Source organism: Myotis brandtii, unplaced genomic scaffold, assembly GCF_000412655.1.
Source record: "Myotis brandtii unplaced genomic scaffold, ASM41265v1 scaffold422, whole genome shotgun sequence".
In the NCBI taxonomy this organism is placed as follows: domain Eukaryota; kingdom Metazoa; phylum Chordata; class Mammalia; order Chiroptera; family Vespertilionidae; genus Myotis; species Myotis brandtii.
In genome coordinates this window covers 446,712-468,933 of record NW_005366171.1, presented here as the reverse complement: position 1 = coordinate 468,933, position 22,222 = coordinate 446,712, and the positions used below count along the sequence as shown (strand labels likewise).

The following is a 22,222-nucleotide window of genomic DNA, read 5'->3' as shown; positions in this document are numbered from 1 at the left end:
AAAAAATCTGATGAACAGAATAAACTGGTGAATATAATAGAAGCAGGGGCATAGAAAGGGAATGGACTGACAATTCTCAGGGGGAAGGGGGTGGGGGGGGTGCGGGAAGAGATTGGACAAAAATCTTACACCTATGGATGAGGACAGTGGCGGGAGGTAAGGGCATGGGGTGGGGTGGGAACTAGTTGGAGGGGAGCTATGGGGGTAAAAAAAAGAGGAACATCTGTAATAATCTGAACAATAAAGATTTATTTTTTTAAAAAGAAAATATACTATTTAAAATAACAAAAAATATCTAGCAATAAATCTCACAAGAGACATGCAAGATCCTCCTGTAGAAAATTATAAGCCTCAAATGATAAACTTTAAAGAACTAAATAAATGGAGAAATGCACAATGGTCACAAGTAGGAAGACTCAATGTCGAAAAAGATACAAAACTTCCCTAAGTGAATCTATAGACTTCATACAAGTCCAAACAAATACAAGAAAAATTTTTGTTTAACTTGACAGTTAAATTCTAAAATTTATGAGAAAATTCAAGTATCAGTCAAGGCCTAGATCAATTCTTAGAAATTTTTTTTTTTTTAAGCTGAAGAAACAAGAATTTTGAGGCCTTTAGCCCTTTTGGATTTCCTCCTGGATAAATAAGTTAACATTCTTCAGAAATTCTATGGAAATCAAGACTTCTCCAGAAATGGACAGGGAACTCTTAGTCCCAGGAGAGTGCTAAGCACATGACAGTGATCTTGGGGCAGAACATCCTGTGGGCTGCCATTCTATATTCCTATCCCATGGGAAACTGCTATTTAAGATGTTCCCACCAGGAATCAACCTTACCCACATTTTTAGCACTCAGTGTTGCTCTTTCCACAAAGTCTCTGGAAGCAACTTACAGCAGATCCCTGTTGAGCTTTTTTGTTGTTGCTGTTAATCCTCACCTTCCCATTGATTTTTAGAGAGAGTGGAAGGGAGGGGAAGAGACACACAGAGAAAGAAACATCAATGTGAGAGAGACACATGGATTGGTTGCCTTCCACACGAGCCCCAACCAGGGCCAGGGACTGAGCCTGCAACTGAGGTATGCCGAAATCAAATCTGGGATGTTTCAGTCTGCAGGCCGACACGCTATCCACTGAGCCAAACTGGCTAGGACCCTGTTGAGCCTTTTAATAACCATTCCAGCTACTTTATGGAATTCATTTGTCAAAAAATATAAATTGATGTCACACTAGATGGTATGACCAACCTCCTTCTACCAGGGCTCATCACTGTTGGCAGACAGTATCTCAGCTTATATCCAAGGGGACTTGGCAAATACTCCAATGAGAGGGTCCATTCTTGAGTCATTCAAAGCAGCATAAGCAGCCTGGCCATTTTGTTTCTTTAGAGCCTCTCTTGCTGCCTACTAATGCGAGAATAAGTATAATCCTTGTTTCCCCGTGCATCGAGTTTTTGGTTTACCAATATCACACTTTTCAAGGTTGAAGAGATCTCCCAAATCACCTTAGTTTCATCCCCTGATGCTCTCTGCACCTTCTCCAGCTCCTCCTTTTCTTTCCTGTCATTATGATAAAGGCCAGCAAACCCCCATGCTACACTTCACTCATCTGAGCAGCGGGACAAAGTTGCCACGGGTACCTACTTGTGGCATGGAGAAGGTGCCCAAGTGTGGGTGAGTCCCCAGTTCACAAACATGGCTGAGGATGAGAAAGTACTAGTGTGGTTATTTGGTCATCAGGCAGAGAATGTGTGTTCTCTTCCTGAGCAGAGGGACAGCCTCTCACTAGATGGGCTCCAAACTCAAGCTGGATCATGGTCTGAGCTGAGTAAGGATTGGGTGTTTGGTGTCTTTGGATGGCAACGCAGAGACAAAGGGAAAGGAAGATGGAAAGAGGAGAGAGAGAGAGAGAAAAGGAGAAGAAGAAGAAGGAGGAGGAGGAGGAAGGGGGGGGAAGAGGAGGAGGAGGAAGAGGAGGAGGAAGAGGAAAAGGAAGAAGAAGAAGAAGAAGAAGAAGAAGAAGAAGAAGAAGAAGAAGAAGAAGAAGAAGAAGAAGAAGAAGAAGAAGAGGAAGAGGAAGAGGAAGAGGAAGAGGAAGAGAAAGAGAAGAAGAAGAAGAAGAAGAAGAAGAAGAAGAGAAAGAGAAAGAGACAAAGAAAGAGGAAGAGAAAGGCCTTAGAAGGGCCATATTCCAGAAGACAAGCTAACAGTTACCTGAGGAGAAAAGGTGAAAGAAACAAGTGGCATTAAAATATCAGAGTTACCTAGGAAAGTCCAATTTTTCTTTCTATTTCAGGAGTGTCAATGCACCTCTGCAGAATAATGAAAAGGACGTAAATTGAGTAAAAATATCACCACGCAATCTCGTGTTGAAATGTATGCATGGATTTAAGGCCTCCCTCCAGGCTCTTCTGCCCTCTCTCTCCTGAGCTCTAAGCTGGATTTGACCTTCTATAGATTGGCACTGCCAATGTCTGCAGACCTTTGCAGGCTGCTCTTCTTGTAGCTATGACTCAATATTTGAAAATGTGATGCCAACTCTTCTCAACCATTCTCACGTCTGGGGTTAAAGGTGAAGATCTCATGAGGAATGCCTCTGAACTGAGCTGACCTGAGAACATGGGTAAGGACTTGTGCTCTTTGCTGCAGATTACGGTCAATAGGATGCCAGGATCCACTTAGCACAAACAACCTAAGAGAGCTCTAAAGAAAATGTGGTAAGGAGAGCAGATAATATCTACTGTCTATTAGAGAATTGCTGAGAATTAGAAAGTAGAAAAGAGCGAAGATTATTCTTGAATATTGTTTTCATCAATAATTCTTGGAAATTTCAGAGTGAATATTGTTAAAGCCCTGTTTCTAGAAAGACATGAGGAGGTTCTGAAGCCATAGTTCTATGTATATTGACATGAATTTCATACTTTGCCCCCCCAAATAAAATAAGGTATAAGTCATTTAATCGCATGCTGACCAAGAAACACCTCCACAACTCCCCCCAGAAGAAGAAATGCTGGACTTACGTTGGTGACATATTCGATGTCCTTCCAAAGGATGCACTCCCTGGGGAAATCAGCCAAGTCTAAGAAGTGGTCCACCACCACCTGGCCGATTAAGTCGTGGCGGGAGAACCTGTCAAAGTCATACACAGAGAAGTGCAGTTTCCGGGCCTCAAGGTCGTTGTAGGGAACCGGAAACAGAAACACTTCGTCAAACACAGGGTTCAGGGTCTTCCTGTGAACTTTGGTCTGGTGTTTTGTTTTCCGATCCGGAAGCAAATAGATCTTGACGTAAGGATCTGAGGTCCCAGAAAAGTCCTTGGCGGGCAAATTGACGGCTTTGTGAATCTTCACTATTAGCTGCTCTAGGTCACAGTCATATTTTAAAATAAAGTTCAGTTTCCCACAGGCTTTGCTGTTACTCCTTCTCCCATCATCGCTGTCCAGTGACCTCTGCTTGTATAACTCCGGTTTAATGCGGCCGATCCCGGCCAGCTGTTCTTGTTTTTGCAGTTGCTGGATATTGAAGTCCGGGTTCGACAGGTTGAGTTGTCCTCGGATTGAATTATGCCTTCAGTGAGGAGCAAGAGAGGACAAAGTTATAACCTCATTAGCTACAGGTCTTTCAGAAAAGTATGCCTGGGATGTAGGTAGACTGTTACGCACGGTTAAAAAACTTAGATCTGTGGGCCCTTTTTTTGGGGGGTGGGGGGGGGCTAAATTCAATATGCTCATCAATGTGAGTAAGCTTCTCCCCAAGGCTTGAAACCCAAAATTGAGGGCTGGTGAGCTTATCTGGCCGGTGGGATGTAAAGATTTGTTCACACTGGTTTAAAAATAAAATTATTCACTTTTATATACAATGTCATCCTGAAACTGAAATAACTGTCTGTGTGTCTTCTTAAGAAGAATGATTCCATCTCTAAATTGCACGGACTTTCCTATCACCGGCTTACCGCTTTCTAAGGCTGTATATTCTTACTGCTTCAAATCAGATCATTTCCTCCCAAGAACACAAGTTTTGCTTGTGTGAGGGTGGATGTATGGGACAGGACGTGTCTGCTCGCAGTGGACCACATCGGCTCTGACAGGGGCGAGTGACAGCTCTGTGAGTGTCCGCAATGCCACGTGGGTCACTGCTGAGCAGCAGGAAGAGTTTATTTCTGTAATAAACACTACGGGCATCAAAGGGAAGGGAAGCTGCTAAAAATGTATATGAGGATTCAGTCAGGGAAGGCTGGATACCGACACTTGCAAATCAAATATTTGCTAACAGAATCGACTCTTCACCCAGTACTAGTAAGCTTATTGGTTTGGGCTAGAAGCTTCCCAGAAATTCTCTTTGAAACGTGCATCATTGTGTGGGTCTTGGTAAACGGAAAGAAGCAGTCATTACATACAAGATTTTTCTTATGGCCATTTTTGTTTGTTTTTAGCTCAGATTTCAGAGGCATGATACTGTATTTTCTGTAGTCTCTCAATAATCTTAATTAAAATAACCTCTCACCACCAGGTCAAAAGCAACAGCCGGCCGTCTCAGATGGATTGGTAAATATGTAGTTGGAGAGGCAGAATAAACATTTGAGTTTATCTTGTTTTCCTTTCTGAAGGCTACTTTATAAAATAAAGATGTAAAAGTGGAATAAATAGCCACCGAGACATGGTTAAAACTATTCTCCCTTGTCATTCAGATGTTGCTATGCTGAACATTCCTCTTTGTCCTAAAATACACTCCTAGTCACTGAGCTGGTATAACAAGAGCACAATCACAGAGCTGCCATTTGCACCTGTCACAGCCAACACAGTCCCCCACAAGCAGACACATACCCCAGGCACGGACATTGCCACACACACACCCCAGGCACGGACATTGCCACGTGAGTAAAAACTGTGTGGTCTGAAAGTTTCTGCTGTGAGATTTTAATTTCCTGCAGAGAAATCCACAACCTTAAGTTTCCTCTGTATCTCTGATTTTTCAGGGGTAGGGAGAGAGATGGCAGATGCTCTTAAGCACCTAAATTGCCTCTCTGTGCAAGTATAGCCAAGTCACTCCCTTGTGGAGATGCTAACCTCTGGAGTGCTAGAACAGAGCTTTAGTCTTGCTCTGCTGGGATCTCTGGGCAGAAATGACTGGCAGGGAGCAGCGAGTACCTAGCCCTATGCAGAGGCCTTAAGGGGCTGGTACCAGCTCTGGCTTCCACTGCTATTGCTTTTTCCCTCCAGGCTGGCTTCACACAAGAGCCACGATGGGGTCTGGAGTCAGTTCACATCTATGATGGCCATTCTGGGAACTCTTAGTGACACTGTTTAAATACTAAAAGTGCTCCATCTAGACCAGAGGTGGGCAAACTTTTTGACTCGAGGGCCACAATGGGTTCTTAAACTGGACCGGAGGGCCGGAACAAAAGCATGGATGGAGTGTTTGTGTGAACTAATATAAATTCAAAGTAAACATCATTACATAAAAGGGTACGGTCTTTTTTTTTTTTTAGTTTTATTCATTTCAAACGGGCCAGATCCGGCCCGCAGGCCGTAGTTTGCCCACGGCTGATCTAGACCCACGGGATACGCCTTCTCTGCACCAGCGTCTGTGATGGGACGCTGGTCCTGAGTCCACGCCAGCCCCAGACTCTGCTGTCACTTCTCCCCCGAGGTGCTCTGAGCAGGCTCTCTGTGCATCGCAACTTACCTTCGATGTTTTGGAAAGACTGGCTTCAGATTCATCAGAGGAACATTTTGTCTTAACCCTTATCTGCAGGACGAAGCTAGCCACGTACATTTACATTTTAATTTAAACCTACATGAATTTGGCTGCTTAGCAATGGAACATACTCTGTTTTCCTCGTACATTTTCTTAAGACATGAAATCTGAAGAGAAGTAAGTCCTACGTGTTCCGCTGTTCCCGGCCAGGGGGTAGACGGAGTGCATTGGGGAGGGCGTTAGGGAGAGATTTGTATTTCAAAAACCAAAACATCCCCTCAGAAAGCAATTAGGATGCCTCCATTCCAAATTCCAACACAGCTGAAGATTTCTTTTAAAAATTGAGCGCAGGTATGAATACTATTATCCACCCAAATGTTATATTTGAGTTTCATTCCCAAACTCCCCCCGCCCCCATTCAGAATCACACTTACTTTGGGGAAAACGGTGGAACCCACTGTAAGGCAGTGGCTTAAAGCAGAGAGCAGGGACTGTAACAGGCCAGGACAGTTCTCACTCCCTGGGGCTCTCTTTCAGTCACTTTCAATTTCCTTTCAGGAGAGAGTCAGCGATTCCCGGAGTTGGAGGCATGGGCTAGAGATGCTCAGGGCAGCCAGAGAACCAAGGTAACTCATCACCTCCCTGCATACTCTCTGCAGCTCTCTGGACTGAGAAATGAGAAAGTAGAGCAGGGAGCCTGCCCCAGGGACATGGAGGAGAAGGGAGGTAGAGGAAATGGAAAATCAATATTCCATGGCTCTCCTGGGCTATTCAAATGGAGTTGGGAGGATAAGCAAGTCAACAGCAAGACAGAGGAAAGATTCAGAACCGAGTGTTGTGGCCTGGCTCCCAGCACCCAGATGGTCAGTGGAGGTGGTACTTGAGTGCACTAAACTAGAGGCCTTGCCCCGCCCATCACGGCTCTAGGATTTGAACGCTGCTGAGTGACACTGAGAGTGTGATAAGGAGGGATCTGTGTCCCAGGTAGGCGTCCACTGAGCAGGGCTGGGGAGTCCAGTATTTTGGTGTTCTCAGGGCTTAATGTATACAATGAATGGAAGGAGAGGAGGTGAGCCCCAAGGATGGGTGTGATAAGGAATGCTGTACCTACATTTCACCCTAACGCTGTCTTAGAAAGCTGGCCCTGGAGTTGAAACTCTCAGCGTGGTCCACCTCCCATTAAAGGCCAGTTTCCTGTCTGAAAGAGGCCAGGATGAGAACTTCCTGGACGTGGCTGTCCCAGACCCGAGCTGGAAGACTCGTGGTTGGGCCTGAAGAAAGCCTAATTTCAAAGATGACTAACAACATCTATGAAGCAGACTTCCCCTAACAAACTCAAAAACACGCTTCCATGCCTGAAGGGATCTGAGCCTGTGGTTCAGTTGCAGCTAAAGGTCAGGAGCCGCAGGTGCCCAGATGCAAATGGCTTTTCCTCCCCTCCTTCCCTCAGATTCAAATGAACTACGTCCAGTCCCACGTTGAGACCCCCAAAGTCTCAGTCCCAGAGCCATCACCCAAAGGCCAACTTCCTCCACTGGATCTTAAGAAAGAGAACATTACTGTGATTCAACAAATTTGAATGTGCAAAGCATGGTGTCAGGTAGGGCAGGAGGGAGAGAGAGGCAAACCTCTTCAATGCCTTCAAGGAAATGACGCCCAGGCGGGTGATGAGATAGTCATACACTAACTATAAATCAGGGCAGAGGGGGATTAAAAACCCCATGACTGGAGGTTAGAGAGCCACAGAAGCAGACAGAGGGGAAAAAAATGCCTCTGGCTTGGGAAACTGTCATGGAGGAGATGGAACTTGAGCTGAGCCTGCCTACTTAACTTGGCCTCATCCTTATCAGCCTTCAAGCTGACACTCTAGACCTCAACAAGGAAATTAACTGTGTTTTCCTCTTGGTCCCCAGCTCTCCAGCAAGATGAGGTCTCCAGCTCTTCTGCCCCAGCAGCTTTCTCCTAACATCTGGCACTCAGACTGCCAGCATCCCTCCCATTGCTGGATTTCCCCTGTGCAGCCACAGACAAGGGTACACTCTTCTATCCTCCTGCCTCTCAGGGCCCCCATCTCAGAGGTGAAACTTGGTCGATCTTTTCCCTAGTTCTGGGGCATCCATGTTGACAAGGCTTCAGGGTCCAAGGAGAGGGAAGAGAGAAGCAAATTGTTATTTCGGAACCATATTGGGTTTCTTTACTAAGTTCAAGTCAAGACAGGGAGGTTTGGAAACAGTGCAGACAGGACTCTGTTTCCCTTCTTGAAACTCCCCTGGTGATGGGGAGGAGAGAGTTGGGTTGTCCTGATCCACAGGCAGACACTGAGGAAGGGGCGTGGCAGACAGGACAGGCGCAGTGACCTGATTACAGGGCAGGATGGGGAATCTGAGGCTTTCCTGTAATGGGATTCACAGGCTTCTAGAGCGAGTGAGATAATGAAGATGTAGGCATCAGGTCTTGGCCAGTGGAGGTGTGTGGTCAGGTATAGTTAGATACACTAAAGCATAACCAGTTTCTTCCCACTTCCTCCCAAGCAAAACAGGTTTAAAACCTTGGTGTCACCTTCCAATATTGTGCCCCCCAAGACTAAGGTGAGCCTATGTCCCCCATTCCTGAGATTAGCCTTAGTATGTCCCCAATTAGTCTGCAGGCGTTTGAGGCCAGAGCTATATCTTTTTTTCTCTTTATTATTAGCATATAATGTAGAACTTTGCACATAGCAGATGCTTAATGCATGCCTCTAAAGTAAATATAGGAATGCCACAGACATAACAGTTTCCTATAATTAAATCCCAGTCCAGAAAATACACATTTACATCTAGTTGAGAGAGGTCTACGTAACTTCCACTTTTGAAGATGTCAGTATATTAAAATCTGAAGAAGTAACTAAAAGAGTAATTCAAAAAATTGTTTTAAATGTTTCTATCTAACCAATGCTCTCAACACAAAACAGTCTAGCTTAATAGAATTGTGCTACTCACCGAGTAATTACAACATTTCATCCTAGTGGCAAGTAATAGGATGATTTAAATTTAAAGTATGATGACTGTCTTCTTTCAGTTTGGTCAGTGTATTCGGTGTAGGAATTGCTTAGTTCAGAGATAAGGACGGGAGTCTGAATGTAAGGCTCTTAATGAATGTGAGACCTGGTACAGCAGCCTCATACCATTCTGGCCCCTACTCAGTTTATACATTTGGCTCTTTGTCAGTCCTGTCAGCAGAACACAGAGAAGTGGCCTGATATTGAAGAATGTGTTGTCAGTCATTCACGAAAAAGTCTGCTATGTGCCAAAGGCCACACCTGGGGTTACATATTTAGGGAGAAACAAGGTAGGTGGGTGGTCTTTGAGCTCACAGAACTCATAGTCTTCCTAGAGTGGTCGGCAAACTGCTGCTTGCGAGCCACAGTTTGCCAACCACTGGTCTAGAGGGGATGTAGGCAATAAACAATCATTTAGTTTAAAATGGAGCTCAATCTTGTGAAGAAGTGAAAGCAAGGCAATGTGTGAGAGAATGAAGAGTGTGAGGGAATGGAGGAAAGAACACATGCTTCAGACAGGGTGATCAGGGAGGCCTTTCTGAGGAGGTGACATTTTAGGTGGGAATGAAGGCTGCAAAGGAGCCAGGTGTGGCAAAGAAAAAGGAAAAGCATTTCAGGCTGAGGGAACAGCCCGTGTGAAGCCTGAAGGCAGGAAAGGGCTGGAGACACTGAGGCTGCTAAGAGAGAAGCTAGAGTGTGATGAGCTTTTTCACGCAAGCCTCCTACTGAGTCCACGTTGACAGTGCCCTCTGGGCTGTGCCACGTGGTGGCCTGGCCGAGAGGTGAGGCTGACAGCGGACAGAAGCGTCACACAGACCCTCCACAGATTTGATAAGGAGTTTGTGGTGTGGCAACTGAAATTTTTACAAAACTCCAGAAAGTGGTGCACTAGGATGAAATGTAGTTACCCTATGAGCAGCACAATTCTATTCAGCTAGACTGTGTTGCATTGGGAGCATCAGTTAGATAGAAACATTTAAAAGAACCACTTTTGAAGTACTCATTTAGTGCTTGCTTCAGATTTTCATAAATCCACAGCTTCAAAAATGAACCTCAGACCTCTCTCAACCACCATGAGAACCTGAAACTAGATGTAAATGTGTATTTGCTCTGCTGGGATTTAATCATCAGAAATAATTATGTCCATGGCATCCTTATGTTTACTCTGGAAACACACATCATAGATGACAGAGGAAACTTGAGAAGGCTTGAAAAACAGATTGGACCTGCATCGTGGGACGTAAGTCAGAGACGGGGTTCCTTCTGTTTGGAGGATCCAGGGTTTTCATATATTTGGAATACAGACCTTTAAAATGTCCTGGGAATTCTGGGGGGGGGGGGAACCCCACCCACATTCCCAGGATATTAGAGAGATTTCATTATACAAGAGAGATTTCACCTAAATTAAAAAGAATTAAGAAGAATTTTGGAGGTTTCTAATAGTAATGGTGCTAACTAGAAAGAGAATGCTAAGGTGTTTGATATTGGAAGAACAAGAGAAAGTCACCTTGACCAGAAATATCCTTAGAAGATGAAACAAAGCTTATCGTCAGAATATTCCAAAAGGCACTGGTGGAAGCACATATGTGCAAGCTGAAGAGGCCAGGTGTGGTGTGTGTGTGCGCGCATGCATGCGTGTGTGTGCGTGTTGTGTGTGGTGTGTTTGTGTGCGTGTGGTGTGTGTGCACATGTGTGTGGTGTGTGTGCACGCATGCGTGTGTGTGTGCGTGTGTGTGTTGTGTGTGGTGTGTTTGTGTGTGTGTGGTGTGCGTGTTGTGTGTGGTGTGTTTGTGTGCGTGTGGTGTGTGCACATGTGTGTGGTGTGTGTGCACGTGTGCGCGTGTGCGTGTGTGTGTGTGTTGTGTGTGGTGTGTTTGTGTGTGTGGTGTGCATGTGGTGTGCGTGTGTGTACGTGCGTGTGCGTGTGCGTGTGTGTGTGTGTGTGTGTGGCGGGGGGGTTCACAGGATGGTTCCAGAGACCAAGCATTTGGTTCTCCCTCTGTACTGCAGGCATGGTCACTTCTCAGCACCCATGTCACCTCCCCCTCCCCCGCCAGGAAGCCTGAACGATGGGCCACCTACCAGAACTGTGGGTGAGGAGAGGAGCTGGGAGAGGCCACAGCTCTCCTCTTTCTAAAATCCACACCGGGACCTCGGGCTGGGTCTGGGAGGTGGGCCACCGACGAGTGCCCACTGCCATGCAGGGACACTCCTGAGGCCACTCTCTCAGGCCAGGCTGACCGCCAGCATGTGTCCAGGTTCTCCAAGCCGGGATCCGGGTCTGCATTTGATTCTCAGGGGCCTGACGCCGTGCGTGTGCGTGTGCGTGTGTGTGTGTGTGTGTGTGTGTGGCAGCGGGGGGGTGGGGAGTTTCTGATGGAAATGCTGTGACAGAAGCCATGCCAACTGCAATGCCCTTAACCGCCAGTCTAGGCCAAGGAGGTGTCCTGGGAATTTTGGGACAAGTGATAACAGCTGCAGGAAGGAAGCAGTAAGACAGGAAGTGCAGCAGTGAGAAGGTAAAGAACACAGGAGAAAGAAGGGAGAAGAAATAGTAACTAGCAGAGCAGACTACTTAGCGTCATCTCAGCAAAGAGTTCCTTCCCCCTCCCCAAATAGGGTATCAAAAATGTGACTTAAAAAAAGGTGTTAAAAATGTTTTGGAGCATGAAGGACATTTTACTAATTTCCCCCATTTTGTCACTGTGTGTGTTATAATATAACACAATTCCTAGAGAATTACAAGACCATACACCATTCTTACAGTAATACCATCAGCAAAGATGTGTGTTTCCAGACAAAACTCATAAAAGGAGTTCAGTAGTAATTTAGATAAGTATTTTAAATGCATAATGACACACATTATCAGTATTAGGTCATATGCAGATGGAAAGAGTTTAGTTTTCTGATAGTAGTTCAGCTAGAACTAAGCTTGTTTTGGCCATCAGAAAAGGTAATTTAATTGCATGACTCCAAAACAAAAATCAATCTAAATGCAGTAAAATATATTTTACAGGAATAATTCCATCTCTCTTCTCTTTTTACTTATTTTTTTCCTTCTAGCTAATGTCTACAAATCAATGGTGAAGATATCTATAGTTTTTATTTTTAAATACAATCTCTTTTTGATATGCAGAGCCCTTACACACTTTTCTAGAATAAATACTGTGGTAATCAGAGTGATGTGATTGCTATCAATTCATCAGAATGATGGCAGAGTCCTCAGATCTACAATCTAATAAAAACCCAGCACATCACCCTGTGTCGAGGGGACCCAGATCAGAACAATTAACATGCAGAGTAAAACCAAATAGGAGACAGTTTCAATGGGAACCCCCTCTGACAGGCCCCAGTTATTGGAATACTGAGATTTTGTTATGAGTCTGTACCGCTGTGTGAGCCCCACAGCACCATCGAGGAGCTCCAGTTATGCTTAAGTGTTAAAGCTGAAGAGAAATCCTAGCAATAGAATCCGAGGATTTCTTCTAAACCAAAAGGCAAACAACCACCCCTTTCCTCGCAGAGGAACAGCTTAGGTTTAGCTCTTTGACTCAGAATTGGAAATGATGCTAAAGTGGGTTTCTGAAAAAATTAAATTACAAACTGTCATATTCCATCCTACTTAATGTGAATGAGCAGAGCTTCCAGGATATACTCGATTAACATTTAAAAGGGTAAAATCTTATTGCTGTTTCTAGAGAACAAATAAAAAAGATTTTTTAAAAATCCCCCCAAATTGTGCTCCGACTTTCTAAATAACAGCACACGCTTTTCAGCTCTGACTATTGCTCAAGCAAATATTCTCATTTTTAAAAAAGCTGCTTCCCAAGTCTCTTTTCCTATAGTCTCTTACTGAAAGTGAATTTTTATATCCAAAGATTCAGAATTGGCTGTTTGACCTCAAAGCCACCTTTATGCAACATCTGAGTCTTGGGAGAGGCCCGCCTCCAGGATAATGATGCTGTGAACAGCAGCCCTGAGAGCAGACGGGCAGCTCATGTTTTGGAGTAGTTACAGGTAGAGGCCTGGAAAAGCACAGGATGTCCACGCTGTTGTTTCATTCTTAAAACCACCCATACGTCTGCTGTCACTCTTTCTCTCTTACAGAAGAGGAAATGGAAACCCGGAGAATAAGGTGTCCAGTATCACATGTCTAAGTAAAGCCAGTTCCCTGGGCCCCAGACGCTTGCTCTTATGACTGCAGTATACTATTCCTCCACTGCCAAAGGGCACAGAGCGTCCAGCCACACAGAGAGGGGCCCTAGGCCTGGGCACTCCACAGGCCTTGCAGAGGCTGGAGATGGACCGAGACCTCTGGCCAGTCTGGAGTGCAGAGAGCCTGTGCATGCCGGCTAGGCTAAGTCTGAGGCAAGGGAAGAAATGCCCTGGCACTGGGAGTGGTAAACACTCAGGCTCTGATGGTGATTGAACCTGGTTCAAACCCTGACCTAGGTGCCTACCAATATAAAACTTTGTTACTTCATCTGCTTGAATTAAGTTTCTTCTGTGAAATGAAAATGATAATAGGATCCATTTCACACAAAGTTGTGAGCCATAATGCAATAGTGCAGGTGAAGTTCTTAGACGGTACCTGACAGGGTAAGTCTTAGTCACACTAACTAAGTGTAATTGTGGACCAAGCAGAGACGGCGCGGAGCTCAGGAACCTCAGTGCAATACACTGAGCAGCACCAAGTTCCCATATTCACGTCTGTGACAGCGAATGGACATGTGAAAGGTCACAGGCTCCTTGGTGACTCAATGTCACTGCTGCCAAGAGAGGGGAAGGGGTGGATGGTCCCTGCTTTATATTCAGAAAGGAAGGAGGCGTTACTGACCGAGTCGACGAGGTTGGCTCTGTGACTTGGCGCTTCACGCGGACGCCGTGGGCACAGTTCTCCTGGGCCCCCGTCTGGGTGGAGAGGGGGATGTCCGGGGAGGTGTGGCTGATCTTCATGGAGGAGGGGCTGGGAGGGTCTAGGAAGCCCTCACTGTTCTCCTGCTCATTGATGTCTGTGTCCGTATAGTTAAGAGGCTCCTGGTTGTTGTCTTTGATACCAGAGAACAGGCCTCGTTCTCGCCACGGAACCCAGCAGAGTTTCCAAGACACGAAGAGAGACACACCAAAGAGAGCGAGGCCACACGCGGTGACCAGAAGGGTCAGCAGGCTCACCGAGATATCTGCAAAGAAGCAGAGATTAAAGGTAAGTATGATTGTCACCCGCCATCCTGCCATTGCACTGGGCAGGTCAAGTGGCCCTGCCATCCATCCATCCCTCAGCAGCCAGCTGAGGAAGTAACATGCAGGCCGTGCTTAGAAACAAGAAACAGGTTGCTGTAGCAAGAGACAGGGTATATCCAGGGGGCCTAGAAAGGCCCTGAAAGTCAACCATAACTGCATTACTATTTACACTTCCCCACAGCAACACAAATCATTGATACTAGATGACCATGGCGGTTTCATTGTCCTTAAAATTTACTCTGTCATCTCAGAGGGGAAGGGGAGGGTGGACTGGATAAAAGACAGCGAAGAGAGTAACCAAAGAACATATTACATAGCCTGTGGACACACAAAACAGAGTGGTGAAGGCCAGGGGAGGGGTGGCGGGCTGGGTGGAGGTGGGCAAACGGGGGGAGGGGAAAAATGTAGGACATCATTAATAGTGTCAACATTAAAAAAACAAAAGCAATTCCTCTGTCATCTCAGAGAGCTGTATAATATCACTTGTGAATTGTGTGAGTACGACTTTCTAAAACAAAACAAAACAAAACAAAACAAAAAACTAGAGTGCTCTTTCCCTATTCTTGATATCAACTTTTAAGGGTCTCAGCAAAATGAAGCTCAAGCCCTCTGAAGCCTCAGGAATACCCACATCCCGGCGGTCAGGGTGCCCAGGACCAGGGTCGGTGCTCCCCGTTTGGATTTTCCCGGTAGCAGACCTGAGACAAGTATTCAAGGGCAAGTGGTATGCTGAGATGAAGATAACACAGGGAGGGGAGAAGGGCAGTGATCCAGGGAAGGAAGCCAGAAGTAAAAGGGGCTTTATCAAGCCAGTTACCACCATGGGGGACTGGAGGGTGAGCCTGCTGAGGAGGCTCCATACACTGGAAGTCTCCCCGTGCCAGGGGCCAGGGACCAGGGACTTGGGCCATTTATAACATTGGCTCCCTTCAGTCACTGATTTGAGGGAAGTTCTCAGGGGGCATTTCCAACCTGCAGCATGGGTGGCAAAGTAAGCTGCAGTGGCCGGAAAAATCGCACACTCAAATAACACAAAGGCTGGCCTTTGGAGGTCAGGGGGCATGTGCTCAGGTGGTGAGGGTGAGTGTGAGGGGATATGGCAGGGCAACAACAGCATCTGCCACGTAGACTGTGGCGCCATGGCCTCAGCTAGGGTCCATGACAGTGTGGTATCTAGTGGCTGAGCTTTTAACTCTCAGAACAAAGCCCAGTCCCCTCCATGCTTCCGCCCCACCTTCTAGTGGAGCCAAGGAGGCTGAGGTGTCAACCTGAGTCAGTCCTGGCACTGTAACCCCTTCCTTTAAAGGACACCCCTACTGCCCTTACTGTGCTACAAGGACTGTCCCTGGGTTACATCTTTACTGCCCATCAGTAATATTCATACTGTGTTAGCCAAAGTTTTCTCAATCACTATACATGTCAGGCACTGTGCTAGGCTTTGGAGATACAATAGTAAAGAAGAAAATTAGGAATCGATTATTTAATATTCACAAAAATTTTTAATTGATTTCAGAGAGGAAGGGAGAGAAGGAGAGAGATAGAAACATCAGAGATGATTCTCATTGATTGCCTGCCTCCTGCACATTCCCTACTGGGAATGGAGTCTGAAACCCAGGCATGTACCCTGATTGGGAACTGTGACCTCATAGTTCATAGGTTGATGTTCAATCATTGAGCCACGGTGGCCGGACAATATTCACAAATTTAACTACCCACAGCACATCAGCAATCCATGATCCATGACAGTTGCTTAGGCATGCAAATGAACCCTTCCTGCAAACCACTGACCTCCTGAATCAAGCTGACCTCCTGGCACCCATGTGCTTTTCAATATGACTCTGAAGGTACCTGATCATTGTTATAAAATGATGAAACCGTTTCTTCATGAAAAATTGCTCTTGACAGAGAGCCAGCTGCCAGGGCTGGTGATGGATCTACTGCATCTCCTCTATGACTCCCAATCAATCTTTGCCCTAGTAGTGAAACAATATCACATCTCTGTTTGAAAACTCTGGGGTTCCAACTTCAACATGGGTAATGAGCTCAAATCTTTGCTACTTTTCTGTTTTTCAGTCCCATGGGAATGAGATGAGCAAATTACGTAACAATGGAAAACAAGGATGGGTACCATCAATCCATCCGTGAACCAGTAACACCGAGGAATTTCTGTAATTGCTTTTAAAGGAAAAGCCAATTAGTGCTGCATGCTGAACACAGGCAAATGAAAACACAGGACACAGAGGGAAAAGCAAAAATTAAAAAACACAGATGCAGGCCCAGCCAGTATGGCACAGTGGCTGAGCATCAACCTATGAACTAGGAGGTCATGGTTCGATTCCTGGTTGGACAGATGCCCAGGATGTGGGCTCCATCCTCAGTATGGGATGTACAGGAGCAGCCAATCAATGATTCTCACCCTTGATGTGTGTGTCTCTCTCTCTCTCTCTCTCTCCCTCCCTCCCTCCTTCCCACCCTCTCCTTTCTCTCTAAAAAAACACAAGTAAACAAACAGACAGACAAAAAAACTCAGATGCAGAGCAACAAGGGCAGGGATGAGAAATAGGTAGTCAGTGAGGCAACGTAAAGGGCACTAGAAATCACCCACCATAGAGCCCAGACAGGTGGTAGGGGAGCATGGTTTGGCCATAGGCTCCCCCTGGCCTGCCAGCTCACACAGGAGTGAAAATGTGTTGGTGTAACTTCTATGATAGGTGGTAGTGGTGGAAGCACAGGGAAGGAGGCCCCATCCCAGCTAATCAGGCTGTCACAGCAATCAACCCCCACTCCCTCTAATCAAATCCGAACACAAAACAGGCTTCACACCCCAGTGAAATCCCGTAATACAGTCTGTAATCCAGGTGGAAGTAAAACCCCTTCCTTAATAACTCCGGCACTGTCCTGATGCAGACACCGACAGGAGACCCCCAGGATGGCTCGAGGAGGGGTACTCGGGAAGGCAGTAGGGCCAGCTGTACTATCATCCACCCAATATTCACTCTTCCCTACCACAGCACCCCTCCCTCCTAGGGAGGAGGATGAACCTCAAGGCCCCGATGTTGGTCTTGGCCCCCTGACTTGCTCTAGTCAGTGAAATATGAGTAGATATGGCCCATGCCACCTCAGACCTCATGTAAGGGCTGGTCTTCCAGCCTAGGTGCCATCATGGGATGGCTGGGGCAGAGGCGCAAATTCCAGAATGAGCAGGAAACTGAAACCTGACCCGCAGGCGGGCAGAGGCTGCAGCTGATCCACACATTCACGAGCAACTAAGCAGCTGATGTTTTGTCACTAAGATTTTGAAGGTGTTTGTTACCATGGCAGGAAGTTGACTAGTATACATGACCCTATAATTAATTGTCCAGGGTTGGGACACTTTTAAGAGGGAAAAGAGGCGATATAAATAATCCTATGGGACAAGAGACTTCACCCAGGACCGCCCAGGGAAAAGCAGGTCATCTGGTCACTCTGGATTTAAGAATCCCACCTGAACTCTGAACTCATCAGCTCGGTACAGCATGGCCCCTCAGGGTTCACATAGCATAGAAACCATGCTAAATAAATGAAAGCCTAGGCTCACCTTGGCTAGATATCACAGGGTCCTGATCCAGATCAAGAAAAACTCCAGCTTGTTAGTTGACTCCCAGCTCATGCACCCAAAAAAAACAGCTTGCTCCCAAGTCCGGTCATGGGGGATCCATGAGAGCAGATAACTCATCTGTCTACTCAGCATCTAAAAGAGCGCCTGGCACATAGTAGGCACAGTAGGTGAAAGTTTGATGAAGCCCACTAGGAAACCTGTAGCTACCTCCTGTGTTTATCATGACTTGCAGTGTGGCCGGTAAACTCCAGGAGGCGCTAATCACATTCAGAGTTATAAATTTTTGTGTATAGAGTTGTTACAGAAAGTTTTTGGCAAATGGCAAGAGTGGCTTTTTCTTTTCTTTTCTATTATTTTTTAAATTTTTATTTTTATTGATTTCAGAGAGAAGAGAGAAGGAGAGAGGGAGACATAAACATCAATGATGAGAGAGAATCATTGATCAGCTGCCTCCTGCATGCCCCCTACTGGGGATCGAGCCCTCAACGTGGGCATATGGCCTGACTGGGAATCGAACTGCGACTTCCTTGTTCATAAGTCAACGCTCAACCACTGAGCAGCACCGGTCGGGCTAGAGTGGCTTTTTCTTATTCACAGAAAGGTGCCACATGGGTTAGCAGTGGGCCAGGGAACACCTCCCAAGAGAAACCATGGTGACCTACATAGCTACGCCAACCACTAAGCGTGATCGTCTGGACTTCTGTTTGCAAGCAGCTCAGGGGGCTCTCTACACAGTATGTTTGTACTTTTCTCTCAATTTTTCAGAAAGAAGTGCTGAGAAAATTGTTATGGAGTCACTAAGGCCATACATACTACCTACTTCAGACCTCACGACCTCAGGAAAGGAAGAGGAAGAATCCACTTAGAATCACAACATAGCTTTATTTAGAAGAACAGAAGTTATTTCTTCAGTAAGGTGGTAGGTACATGGCTATTCATTTTATTGTTGATCTTTAAACTACATGTATTTACTATGTATACTCTTTGGCTTTCATGGTATATTTCATAGTAAAAATTATAAAAATTAGTGACATTCAAAATTATTATTCTAAAGACAATTTTTCTAAAGGACAGGAATTTTTTTTTCTAATTGGTCCTTTTGTCCAAAGCTCAAGAGAATAAGCAGATGGAGATTCAGGGCTAAAAGGAGACAAATGGTAACCCAAGTCTGGTCCAGATCGGGGAGGTGCTGCTGCTCGCGGGTGACTGTGCATGAAACTACCCAGAGATGCCACTGAGTGCATCCTCCCAGGGAAGATGTGGCATGGATGCCTCGCAATTACCCTGATCATCAGAACCCTCTTCCACCAGCCACAGGACATAACGTACTGTTAGCCCCAGCCACAGGACATGATGTATTGTTAGCCACAGCCATATAACGTAATGTATGGCAGTAGCATCCCTGGACACCAGATACAACATATCGTGACACCTCTAACCCAGCAGACATCCCAGCTGGACACCTACAATTCTAAGGGATTCCTGCACAGTAAGGACTTACTTTGAAATGGCAAAATGGCAGTAGCATCCCTGGACACCAGATACAACATATCATGACACCTCTAACCCAGCAGACATCCCGGCTGGACACCTACAATTCTAAGGGATCCCTGCACAGTAAGGACTTACTTTGAAATAGCAAATATTATTGTCCAATGAGTGAAAAGCTTGAGCACCCATACACTGCGAATGGACAAGGAAAGGGCAGTTGCCCTGCTAAATTGCGAAGGGCCAGAGAAGACACATAAACTGACAACTGAAGAAAAGTCAGGGGATACATGGGACAAATTAGCAACTTAAAAGAGACTAACCAAGCTGAGTCATCAGAATAAATGGCTCTTGACATATAACAAATTAATGCAAGAGGCAACTTGATCCATCGACTCAGTGAGATGTTTAAAACAGGGGCTACGAGTGAGAACTATGGCTGCAGCAGTAACCACAGGCAGATACCCTGAGACCCCACCAGATCCAAGGCAAGGCGATTGCTGCTCTAGAGTTCCACAGCCACAATCACAGGAGGAAAGGAAAGGCATTTTCAGCCGTCAATGACTCAGAATACGCACTATTCATGCGCTCTCTCCTGCATAAAACCTAAGGAAATTCTCCAAACAAACAAGTAAAAATGCATGTCAGAATAGAGAGCCCAAGAAGGAAAGAGCATACTACACGAGATATATTTACATTCTATGATCACAAGAATTAGTTATAAGCAAAGCAAACAGTAAAAATTACATAAAATCTAAATAATTTAGTTATGAGATTATGAAGTTTAATGTAACCTTTAGGGGAAAAAAAGACTTAAAAGAGCAAAGGAATGACTACCATACATTCACTTCCATTCCAACAATTTCAACATACATGGGAGAAGAAAGAAGGAAGGATGTAAAAGCAAATGAAATGAACTATATTGTTAGCAGGAGGAGATTACAGATACTTCAACTTGATGTTACTAAGTAAATATAGGTGCAAATATGTATATCAAATATTTAAGGGAAATGTGATTCATAATGGAACATCTGCATATATATTTATATCCTGTCCTGAGGCGCATACCACTCATTGATTCAAAATAAAATGTATAAATCCATAATCACAAAGAGAATAACACGGGTTCTCAAGTCCATTGGTTATGTTGTGTAGATACATATAGAAAACATTCAAATGATATGATGTCTAGTTTTTGCTTCAAAATGTAGGTGAAACAAGGTTGACGATGGGCTAATAATTTTTGAAACTGAGTAATGAGTATGTAGAGTTTATTACATTATTTTCTCTATGTTGGACAGTTTCCTAATGAAAAATAAAAAGCAAAACATGTTTTAGTCTTAGACAGTATTATTTCATAGGTCTGGGGTGAGGACCCTTAACCTCCATTTTAAACAAGCACGTCAGATTTCAGATCAATCTGCTGCAGATGGTCTATAAATGACACTGTGTAAACTGGATCCAGTAAATATGTTTATACTGTGGTTCACAACACAAGACACTTTCCTAATCCTAAAACCCTTGTGTCTTGGGGGCCTAATAAAGGTAACTCTGGGAAATCCAGTTAAGACCATCAGCCACGGAGAACGTGAGGGTATCGCAGGGTGCCTTGTAGGGAAAGTGGTGATGTGATTCTATAGAGGAAACAGGCAAGAGCAGACAGCTCTCAGGAGATGTTAGGTGAACCAATGAGGAAACATTGTTATTAGGAGAAACCTTAGGGAGCTGATTCCCTTATCAGCCATCTCTTCCAGTGGCCACGAGGCCTCCATTTGAATACTTTATTTTCTGTATTTTTTAAGCTTAATAAAATAAACATGTATTACTTTACAATTTAAAAAACATAAAATAATAATAATACATTTGTTGCATAAAAAATCACAGAATTCTGGAGTTACCCTGTGAAGGGGAACTCAGTTCCGTACACACCTCAATAGTCCAGAGGGTGATTTCTGAATGGTGACCCTGAGGTATCTTGTATAAGAAACATATAATATTTTTAGGCTAAAATGAGATGCTTTGGTGTTTAAAAGACTGAACTTAAATTTTCTGAGCAATGCAATCATGGGAAGACTTTGCTCTTTAATAACACTGTAGGCACCACAGCCCAGCAGTTCAGAACACACGGTCTAGAATCACACAATGGAGGTCTGCAGCCAACATCTGCTGTGCAACCTAAGGTCTCCATATTTGGTTTCTCATAGCAACATTGGGATAATAATAGTATTTACCTCTTGGGGTTGCAATGAGTGCTTAGAAAGGTACTGGCACTCAATAAATGTAAGTTTTGGGGGGTTTTTTGTGTTTGTTTGTTTTTTTCATGAGATGTCTCAGCATTCAGCCACTCCATATCCAGACTTATTTCTACTGCCACAAAGTGGTCACCTTGGTCAATACTGAGGCCTCCTGAAGCTTTATGAAGTGAGCTGGCAATGAGCAAAATCAGGCATCTAATAGGTGCTTATTGAGCTAAATACAGTGGGGCCTTGACTTACGAGTTTAATTCGTTCCATGACGGAGCTCGTAACTCAAATTACTCGTAGGTCAAATCCATTTTCACCGAGTGAGACACGTGAAGCTAGGCTGATGTTGTGGCGTTCACTGTGACGTTCGCTGCGCCAACTAGCGGTGGGGTATCTGAAGCTGGCTCGTAACCCGCATTTTCGCTCGCAACTCAAAGCAAAAAATTGGCCGAGAGACGGCTCGTATCTCGAAAAACTCGTTAGTCGGGACACTCGTAAGTCAAGGCCCCACTGTATTAAGGACAGGAGCAGGAGCTCCTATGGAGCACCTGGTATTTGCTAAAGACTCACCCAGGGATGCAAAGTAAATAAAACTGGACCTTGCCCTCAAAAATAGCCCTGTAAGGCTATGCACAACTCGCAGAGTACCACTGGAACCCGGAGGGGGGTTCGGAGAAGACGGCCCATAAAAGAGGAGTGGGCCAAGTTTGACTTACAACCACTTCTCTTATATAAAGAGCCAACCTGGGTCATTTGGCCGTGTGGTCAAGAGGCTCCCCCAGGAGAAGAGGGAGCTAGGGCTTCTGTGCATGTTCGCCCATGTTGCACAAGACACAACTTGCTCAACTGCATCTGGAAGCCCCAGGAAAGAGCTCACAGGGCCTAAGGGCTCTAGGACCAGCTTTGCCACCACTTATA

The 22,222-nt window shown here is 45.2% G+C and overlaps 1 protein-coding gene across 1 annotated transcript in view; it reads right to left on the bottom strand.

Moving 5' to 3' along the window:
* SYT9 (synaptotagmin IX) overlaps nt 1-15,116 on the bottom strand; it is a 112,379-nt gene extending 97,263 nt beyond the window's left edge. Inside the window, exons 1-3 of the mRNA XM_005873988.2 lie at nt 14,948-15,116; nt 13,572-13,914; nt 3,021-3,567 (exon numbers count right to left, since the gene is read on the bottom strand). Coding sequence (XP_005874050.1) covers nt 3,021-3,567; nt 13,572-13,914; nt 14,948-15,116 — 1,059 coding nt within the window. The remainder of the gene's footprint in view (nt 1-3,020; nt 3,568-13,571; nt 13,915-14,947) is intronic.
* Nucleotides 15,117-22,222: the final 7,106 nt, after the last annotated feature.